This window comes from Phoca vitulina, unplaced genomic scaffold, assembly GCF_004348235.1.
Source record: "Phoca vitulina isolate PV1807 unplaced genomic scaffold, GSC_HSeal_1.0 scaffold60, whole genome shotgun sequence".
In the NCBI taxonomy this organism is placed as follows: Eukaryota; Metazoa; Chordata; class Mammalia; order Carnivora; family Phocidae; genus Phoca; species Phoca vitulina.
The window spans coordinates 4,261-14,306 of NW_022589763.1; the positions used below are offsets into that span (position 1 = coordinate 4,261).

General features: G+C 52.5%; 1 protein-coding gene across 1 annotated transcript in view; it reads right to left on the reverse strand.

The window, feature by feature from the left end:
• Positions 1-9,309, reverse strand: part of LOC116623714 (translation initiation factor IF-2-like) — a 10,708-nt gene extending 1,399 nt beyond the window's left edge. Inside the window, exons 1-2 of the mRNA XM_032391083.1 lie at positions 9,268-9,309; positions 13-235 (exon numbers count right to left, since the gene is read on the reverse strand). Of these exons, the coding sequence (XP_032246974.1) occupies positions 13-235; positions 9,268-9,309 (265 nt within the window). The remainder of the gene's footprint in view (positions 1-12; positions 236-9,267) is intronic.
• Positions 9,310-10,046: the final 737 nt, after the last annotated feature.

The window sequence follows — 10,046 nt, forward strand, 5'->3', positions numbered from 1 at the left end:
GCTCCCGGACACCTGCAGGGGAAGCGCGCTCCTGCACGCTCGGTGCTCCCGGCTCCCGGACACCTGCAGGGGAAGCGCGCTCCTGCACGCTCGGTGCTCCCGGCTCCCGGACACCTGCAGGGGAAGCGCGCTCCTGCACGCTCGGTGCTCCCGGCTCCCGGACACCTGCAGGGGAAGCGCGCTCCTGCACGCTCGGTGCTCCCGGCTCCCGGACACCTGCAGGGGAGGCGCGCTCCTACACGCTCGGTGCTCCTGGCTCCCGGACACCTGTAGGGGAGGCGCGCTCCTGCTGACTCGGAACCTGTGTTGGAAAGCCCACCTACGTGCGGGCTAACACCTGCTGCCGCCATCCTCTGTTAGCATTGCTCATTCACAGCGGGTCCCCCCACATCCCTGAGAGTCAGGATATACTTGTGCCATCTCTCTGGAAACGTGAATTTTCCTAAGCGTTTACCCTAAGGGCCTCCACGTAGTACCCCCCAAATAGCCCTGATTCGTCTGTCCCGCAGGCGTCCTAGCAGAGGGAGGAAGAATGGGACACTGAGTCCCAGAAATCCTGTCCCTGCAGGCTAGAGTTCTCCCCAACCCTTGCCAGAGGTCTTGCTGCACCTGGGAAAGGAGTGCACACGTGCTGGTTACGTTAGGGGACTTGGAAGCAGGCTGTGTGCAAAGTGCTGGCCTGGCGGAGGGTGGACCAGAGGCTGGGCTCTGCTGGGCAGCTAAAGCCCACAGCCCCTGAGCCCTGCCTGTTAGCTGCAGGAGCAGAGGCCCTTCCTTCTGGGAAGCAAGCAGTTACCAGCTCCAAAGCCGTAACCATGGAGCTCACAGCACATTCAGCCTGTGTGGGGATTGCCGAGTCTGCAGGCAGAGCTCCTGCTGCATGTGGGGATTGCACCATCCACGGGCAGAGCTCCTGCTGCAGCTAATTCCTCCATGATGCCAAATACAGCTCTTTTTCAGCCGCGCACATTGAAAACAGAGTGCCCACCCACCCTGACTAGACAACAGGGGGGCTGTGCTCAGGGACCTGAGGTTTCTGGATCGATGACAAAGCTTCAGTGACAGTTCCTATCTGTGGGTCTGAGCTGTTTCCTTCAGGGCGACAATCACCTGCACAGGGTCTGCATATAACCGTCATACCCCGACCAGAATTTCTTCATTGCCCGGCGACTCCAATATGACCTTTCTCCTCTCCCCCAGACAGATGCATCTATCCAACCACAGAATCATGATCTGGACTTAAGAGTAAACCTGGGCTCCAAGGACTGATCTCTGCTGCTCTCCATACCCTAGTTGCTGAGCCCCAATACTCGGGACTGTCCTGCTCTCCCCACTTTCCTTGTGCCCAGTAACATCTGTGACGTGTACACAGCCAAAGGCTATCACCAGTCCCCACGCTAATTCCCACACATGGCACAACCTGGCCCCAAGCCCCAGTCTCGGGCCTGATTCCTGCATAGAGCCCAGATGAGGCTCCCGGCCACATGGCGCATCTCACATCCAGCCCCAGGGGGATCTTTCCAGGCACAAAAGAGACCACTTGTGACTCCACCCAAAGGTGCCCTGTGCTTGCTAAAGTGTCTTTTGGGAGAGGCGCCTGTTGCTGAGAACCCCAGACACCCTCACTGAGGCTCTGTCCGCTCCTGCCTTTCCTGACAATGAGCACTTGTGTTGTGCTGGGCACATGGGCACCCCAGGGGTCAGCTGATGCAGCCTGATACCCCAGGAGGGGGCTGGCTCCTTTGCTGCTTCATCAAAGAGCTCAAAGACTGGTCCCCAGCTGAGATACAAACAGTGCATGTGTGCTGTTTCCTTTGGCCATTGCCTCACCCCCATGGGACTTGGGGGAAGGAAGGACCAAGGCACATGTTAGTTCCTAAGCAGGATGTTATGGGGTACACCATGCTCCCCAAAATCCATATGTTGAAATCCTCAGCCCCAGGACCTCAGAACGGGACTGTAGTTGGAGATGGGGTCTTAAAAGAGGTGGTTAAGGTGAAATGAAATTAGGGTGGGCCCTTATCTGATACCACCGGGGTCCTTATAAGAAGAGGGGATGAGGACACAGACATGCACAGAGGGACGACCATGTGAGGACACAGGGAGAACCCAGGGTCTACACAGCCAGGAGAGAAGCCTCAGGAGGAACCAGCCCTGCCCACACCTGGATTTTGCACATCCATCCTCCAGAACCCTGAGAAATGAATGCCTATTGTCTAAACCAGCCAGTCTGGGTTATTTGTTATGGCCGCGGGAACATGCCATGAAAAAAATCAGGTCTCAGACCCGACAGAACCTGCTGCCTATTGACCTTGTGCATGAGTTACCGGGACCCCAGGGACAGGATCGTGGAGGGGAGCAGGGCTCTGGCTCCCTTCCCTCCTGGTTTGCATGCAGCAGGTGCCCAATGCCATGAGCACCTTCTGTGTAGCAAGTACTCTGTGTCAATGGTCACACCGGCCGTCACAGCAATCCTTGGACCGGGACATTCATATACACACTTTGTTTGTGGTGTGGCAATGGAGGCCCCAAGGGATGACGTGGATACCCTGCATCACAGGCTGGTAAGTGGCCAAGCCACAGTCCCAACCATGTCTCCATGCTGATTCTCAAACCCCTCCCCCATCAGCAGGTGAAGGGGAATAGATTTCAGCCCTTGAGCAGGGAAAATCTTGTTCTCCCAGGTAGGCAATGCCATCAGGATGTGGAGCTGGCTTCCAGACCCATTCCAGAAAGAACTGGGGAAAGCATCGTGTGCAAGCTGCACCGACTTCTCGGCCTTGTTGGACTGTGCCGCCCAGTCCCCAGGGCACCCTCACCTTGGCGGGGTCTCAGGCCCAGCTGCCCTTCCAACCCTGTGCTCTGGATTGTCATCCAAGTTCATTTGCTGGAAACTCCCTATCCTGCTGCCCAAGCCCCAGGAGCAGATTCCTGCTCTGTAGCCACCAAGACATCCAGACTCATCCTGGATCTAAGTGCAAGAGTGTGCTCTGCCCTGAGTGGCCACCATCCCTTCTGACCAGCCTCGGGGTGCCTGGTCCCTGACTAGGAATCTCCCTTTGGGGAGGCAGACCCCGAAGTGGCCCCTGGGGCCTGTCAGCATCTTTTGGCCTCACCAAGCTCTGGTTCGTGGTAGACACGGCATGGGCCCTTCCCTTCCATGCATCCATGATTATGGCGGATTTGCTTGTTCGTATTGTTCAAATGATGTGAACATGGCTGTTCTACTCACAGCTTCCTGGGGAGGCAGAGGGAGGAATCAGCAAAGCGACAAATGCATCAGCAGCCTCACTCCCACTCACTGAAACCGCTCTCCTTACAGCTGCGTTCACCTGAGCGCAGGTCTCAAAGTGTTACAAGCACCCAGACTGTGCACCGAGGGGTGACTGCACTCAGCGGGGGCACAGACACGACGGTGCGTACCCCACGACACCTGCATCTGCCAAGCCCAGCCCCACAGCAACTGCGTTAGTTCAGTTGTTCAATGACACACAAAAGCTTCCAATACACAGGTGTGTTTTAAACAAGCAATAGGGATGCCTGGGTGGCTCAGTCATTAAGCGTCTGCCTTCGGCTTGGGTCGTGGTCCCGGGGTCCTGGGGTCAAGCCCCGCATCGGGCTCCCTGCTCCATGGGAAGCCTCCTTCTCCCTCTCCCGCTCCCCGTGCTTCTGTTCCCTCTCTGTCTGTTAAATAAATAAAATATTTTAAAAAATTAAAAAAATTAAAAAGCAATAGAAGAGATTTGGGGCATACCACCACCGCATTCATGTTCAAAGCACCCATCCACATTCCCACAACATGGTGTTATTCTTGCCGATTTTCTCTGTGCATGTGCATCTCTAGACCAAACCACACAACTCTGCTGTGGCCACCTCCATAGCGTAGCAAGCCATGCGAGCCACCTCCTCTAGGATTTCCAGAACACGGCAACATCAGAGTCCATATGAATGTGTAATTCACCTAGTGTAGGGACCCAGAGACTGTGCATGAGCATCCTGGCAACCCCACTGTGGCCCCCCGGCAACCCCACCATGGCAGAGCCTCCCCGCCAGGCCCCGTTCTCAGTTCTTTTTCCCGCCCATGTCTACACTGCCCTTCCCAGTCTACCCTCGTCTGGCAGTGTGGGTGCCTCGGCTCAAGATGTTACCAGGGGGACGTAGCGGGATGGAGGAGGGTCTTAGAACAAGGGGTCTGGCTCCTGCAGCCCCACTCCCTGCTGGCAGGGACCCTCCACCCACAAGGAGGAAAGAGAAACCAAATGGACAGAGCCTGGGCCCCTGAGACCCACTGGCCTTGGACTCACGTGACAAACACGTGGCCTGAATCTTTCAGCCCTGGTGTGCGGGGACACCCCAGCCACGTGGCAGTAACAGACTGTTGCCCTAAAATCAAAGGAGCTTTGCCAACTCCTCCAAGACTCTTACAGAAAAATAAGACTTCGTAAGACTTTTCCGAAGCCAGAGCCCACGCTGAAATCAGAACCTTGCGGAGCATCACTCAGGTAAATGGGGCTTGAAAGCAGGGACCCCTTTGAAAGGATCGCCTGGAGTTCAGGTCCCGCCCACCTCTGCCTTCCCTGCTGAGGGGCACAAGTTTCCTTGACAACCCTCACAAACCTGCTCCGTTCCCTTGGCAACCAACTTTCTGAATTGCCCAAACCTTCCCTGTTTGCACCATTCCTGTTGCAGTCTCACGGAGCCTAAAGGGACACTGCTGTTAGTATGTGTCAGCAAATCCATGGCTGTAAACCTGCAATTATCGGTTACATAAGGTTTTTGTTTTTTTTTTTAAGATTTTATTTATTTATTTGACAGAGAGAGACACAGCGAGAGAAGGAACACAAGCAGGGGGGAGTGGGAGAGGGAGAAGTAGGCTTCCCGTGGAGCAGGGAGCCCGATGCGGGGCTCGATCCCAGGACCCTGGGATCATGACCTGAGCCGAAGGCAGATGCTTAACTGACTGAGCCACCCAGGTTAACCTACATGAGGTTATAAATCAAAAAATTCCACAAGAACCAGCTTTCCAGGGTGACTCATTCTGTACTTGGCACCCATGGGAAGGATGCTGTAACTGTTCTCATGGTGGATGAACCCCCTTTCTGACGGAGCCAGGCCTTGGGTCCCTCTCATCTCAGCTGCTTTGAGTGTCCCCGTACCCTCATGCCCACAATATTGCTCTCAGCACCAGGTCATAGAAGACATTACTCATCTCCTAGGATGAAAGGGTTATTTTATACACAAATAGTGGGCTGAATGGTGGCCCCCAAAAGATGTGTCCCCCAGAACATGTGAAAGTGACCTTATTTGGGAAAGGGTTCTTTGCAGATACAACAAATGAAGGATTTTGAGCTGACACCATCCTGGATGAGCATGGCCCGAAATCCAATGACAAATGTCCTTACAAGAGACAGAAGAGAGACACAGACACAGAGGAGAAGCCACGTAAAGATGGAGGAGATGGGAGGGATGCAGCCACCAGCCTAGGGACACCTTCCAGCCCCGGAAGCTGGAAGAGGCAGGAAGGACCTGGAGCCTCTGGAGGGAGCACGGCCCTGCCCCGCCTGGATCTCAGACTTCTGGTCTCCAGAACTGGAAGAGGATAGATTTCTGTAGTTGTAAGCCATCCAGTTTAGTTAGTTATTGCAGCCATAGGAAACTAATTCCCACAGAAAGAGTGCTCTCTCCTTCGCTTTGCTCTGATCCAGGATAAAACTAATATAAAATGCTAACATTTGAGCATTGTGAATGGATGATATGTAAGAATTCTTTGTACCATGTTATGGCTTTTTGAAAGTTTGTCATTGAGTTAAAATAAACATTAACAGGGACACCTAGTGTGGCTCAGTCGTTAAGCGTCTGCCTTCGGCTCAGGTCATGATCTCAGGGTCCTGGGATTGAGTCCCATATCAGGCTCCCTGATCAGTGGGAAGCCTGCTTCTCCCTCTCCCACTCCCCCTGCTTGTGTTCCCTCTCTCTCTGTGCCTCTCTGTCAAATAAATAAATAAAATCTTTTAAAAAATAAATATAAAAAAATAAATTTTTATTTTATAAAAATAAAAAAAAATAAACATAAACAAAAATTCTCAGGAAAAGTCTATGTTTATGCTTGATCCAGGACATTCTGTGCTCACTGATAAGTCCATGCCTTTGCTTTCAGATGAATGTGATGGACTTGGGGCCGTAACACCTGCTCTTCATCTCAGGTTATTATAAGGGCAAATAAGCACAAGCAGCAAAAGCAAAAATACACAAATGGGACTACACACTTAAAAGCTTCTGCACAAAGGAATCCATAGAGTGAAAAGGAGACCTATAGGAGAAAATAATTGCAAATCCTATTTCTGATAAGGGGTTGATATTCAGAATATACAAAGAACTCCTACAACTCAACAATGAAAACAAGTGACCTACTTGATAGGTAGACCTGAACAGACATTTCTCCAAAGAGACACACAGATGGCCAATGGATGTATGATGAAAATACGCTCAGCATCTCTAATTGTTAGAGAAATGCACACTGGAAGCACAATGAAATACCACCTCACACCCATTAGGATGGCCACTATCAAAAAAGAGGAAACAACCAGCATTGGTGAGTGTGTGGAGAGATTTAAAGCCTTGTCCTGTGCTGGTAGGAATGCAAACTGGTGCAGCCACTCTGGAAAACAGCATGGATGTTCCTCAGAAAACTAAAAATAGACCTACCATCTGACCCAGCGATCTTGCTTCTGAACACATTTCCAAAAGAACTGAAAGCAGGATCTCAGGAGCACCTGGCTGCCTCACTTGGTGGAGCATGCAACTCTTGATCTCGGGGTTGTGAATTTGAACCCCACATTGGGTGTAGAGATTTTTAGAAAAATAAAAATCTTGGGCACCTGGGTAGCTCAGTTGGTTAAGCATTCAACTCTGGATTTCAGCTCAGGTCATGCTCTCTTAAAAAAAAAAAAAAAAAAAAAAGCCAGCAGGATCTCAAAGAGCTATTTGAACGCCCATGTTCACTGCAACATTATTCACAATAGGCAAGAGATGGGAACAGCCCACACGTCCTGGATAGAGGAATGGATAAAGAAAATGTGGTATATACATACAACGAAATATTATTCAGTCTTAAAAAAAGAAAAGAAAAGAAAAGAAAGAAAGAAATCCTGTCCTCTTACAACATGAATGACCCTTGAGGATATTATGAGTGAATTAAGGGAGTCACAAAAGGACAAATATCATATGATTCCACTTATATGAAGTGTCTAGAGGAGTCAAATTCATGGAAGTGAAATGCCAGGGGCTGGGAAGACGGGCTGGGAGTTGTTCAATGGGTCCAGAGTCTCAGTGTTGCAACATGAAGAAGTTCTAGAGATCTGTTGCACAAAACAGAATATAGTTACTATGGAACTGCATGCTTAAAAATTAAGAGGCTAAATTCTCTATTCTGTGTTTTCTGCTACAATTAAAAATAGGGTTTTAAAAATATTTTTTATATTTTTATAAGATGTTTAAGTAAACTCTACACCCAACATGGGGCTCAAACTCACAACCTGAGATCAAGAGTCGCATGCTCTCCTGAGCCAGATGGGTTGCCCCCAAACTAGTTTAAAGGCCAGGTTAGCATTATACTTTTTTAATATAGAAACTTTATTTTTTAACTTCTTCTCTTTTTTTAAGATTTTGAGATAGAGCATGAGCAGAGGGACAGGGAAAAGCAGACTCTCCGATGAGCATGGACACCCCCCCACACACCCCGCATATAGGGCTTGAGACCATGACCTGAGCTAAAGTCAGGTGCTTAATGGACTGAGCCACCTAGGCACCCCTGGAAACTTTAAAAGCTTTAATGAATTCAGTTGCATAGTCACAATACTTCAAAATACGGGGTCCCGGGGCGCCTGGGTGGCTCAGTCGTTAGGCGTCTGCCTTCGGCTCAGGTCATGATCCCGGGGTCCTGGGATCGAGCCCCGCGTTGGGCTCCCCGCTCAGCGGGAAGCCTGCTTCTCCCTCTCCCATTCCCCCTGCTTGTGTTCCCTCTCTCGCTGTGTCTCTGTCAAATAAGTAAATAAAATCTTAAAAAAAAATGCAAAATACGGGGTCCCCAGTGGGAGAAGAATAGCGTACAGGTCCCTGATGGGGAAGGACTCTGATGCGGTTCCATCCGGTTCAACTCGACACTTCCCGAGGTCACTCCTGACCCTAGAATTTCTATGGTTCATGGCCTAGGACATCTTCTCTTCCCCTGCGTTTTTCCCACAGGCACACTACTAGTAAAATATTAACAATATGGTCATCCCTCAGATTGTGGCAGCATGGCCTGGAACGAGATGCGTTGGCCCATCGCCCCCCTCCCAAATGAGGAAAGGCAAGTCAGACCTGGATTCTGCAGCTTACGACCTCAAGTCACAGAAAGTCTCCGTGAGGCTGTGAAGGGACCTCACGGGAAGTTAACTGCCTTCAGGAGTGACTGTCAACTCGATTACTAACCAGAAGAGCTTCCCGGAAGATCGCAGGGAGAAGGTGCAATGTAGGGTCAGAGACCACAGCGTCCAAACAAAGCAGTTTCAGACCGAATTCTGCACCATACCTGTGCAATCGCATGCCAAGGACTTCACGGGTCCTGTTTGGGGCTGAATTGTGTTCCCCAAACGATAATGTTCACATCCTAACCCCTAGTACCTATGAGCATGTCCTCATTTGCATTAGGTTCCTAGCAGCCATGACCAAGTTAAGGTCCCACTGGAATAGGGTGGGCCCTAATCTAATGACAGGTTTGCTTAGTAAGAGGAGGAAAAGGGGAGGACAGAGAAAATGCAGGGCAGAAGACCCTGGAATGACAGAGCCAGAAGCCAGAGTAAGGCATCTACGAGGCAAGGCAAGCTAGCAACCACCAGAAGCTGGAGACGCAGGTGGGACACCCCCCCCCGCCCCCGGCCCAACTTTGGAACCACCCGCAGGACCACAGCCGCTGCCCCCGCCCGAGCCGCGGAAGCCCCGCCCCCCCGCTCGCGGAGGCCCCGGCCCCGCCCAGCCGGCGGAGGCCGCACCCCCCCGGGCCGCGGAGGCCCCGCCCCCCCGCCCAGGCCGCAGACTTCGGGCCCCAGAACTGAAAGGGCAGACAAACCCCCAGCTTGTGGAAACATATTACAGCAAGCTGCAGGAAACTCGCACAGACCCTGTTCTGCTGGCTGCTGGGAGCGAGGGTCTCATTCAAGGCAGATGGATTACAGAACCCCCCATCAGCATTGGACCGCCAGAAATCCCGGAGCAGTGGCCTCGCACCAGACTGCTGAAGGGTCCTGTCCCGAAGCGCGCAGGCGGCATCGCGACCGCGCAGGTTCTTGCACCCCGTACGTGTGGGGGTGGGGGCACCGAGTCTCTCCGGGGAAGACCTTCAATGTCACCATTCACAGAGCTGATCAAGAGCCCGGTACTTACAGTGATGAAAAGCCGGCTGGGACCTCCGCTATGCTAGGAGCAGAATTCTGAAGCTGATCAGACAAAGGGATGGGGGGGCGGGGGGGAGAGGGAGGGAGGGGGCTTCCTCCCGGGAGGCCAGCAGGCACCCAGGCAAGGAGCTCCTCGGGAGAAAGCCGCAGGGCCCCGCGAGGGGCTGACTGCTGGCTGAGCCCAGTGGTGTCCGCCCCTGCTGGAGCCCAGCCACCCTCACAGTCAGACCACACAGACTTTGTGCAGGAATCTGAAACACAGGAAATAGCTCGCAGCAAAACCAAACCAGTAAGGACAAGCAAGGCCTAAGTACGTGGGCACCTTCAGCGCACAGTGGATGGCCAGTCGGCCCCTCCCTCCCTCACCCCAGGGCTTTATTCTCCTGCTTCCTCACCTGGGCATGGGGCGAATTTCACACGGCAGCGGGACGTCCATCCTCTTCCTTGGCAGGTTGCAACCCAGCAGTTTGGTGGAAGGTTCCAGCAAAGGCCACTCAGACCGGTGACCTGCACAGCCGTGGCCCCTCGCTCTCTCCTGCCAGCCCAACCCTGCAGCTCCTGACAAGGACAGGTAGCATCGCCTGACGTACGCACACAGGTGCTCTTGCTTCA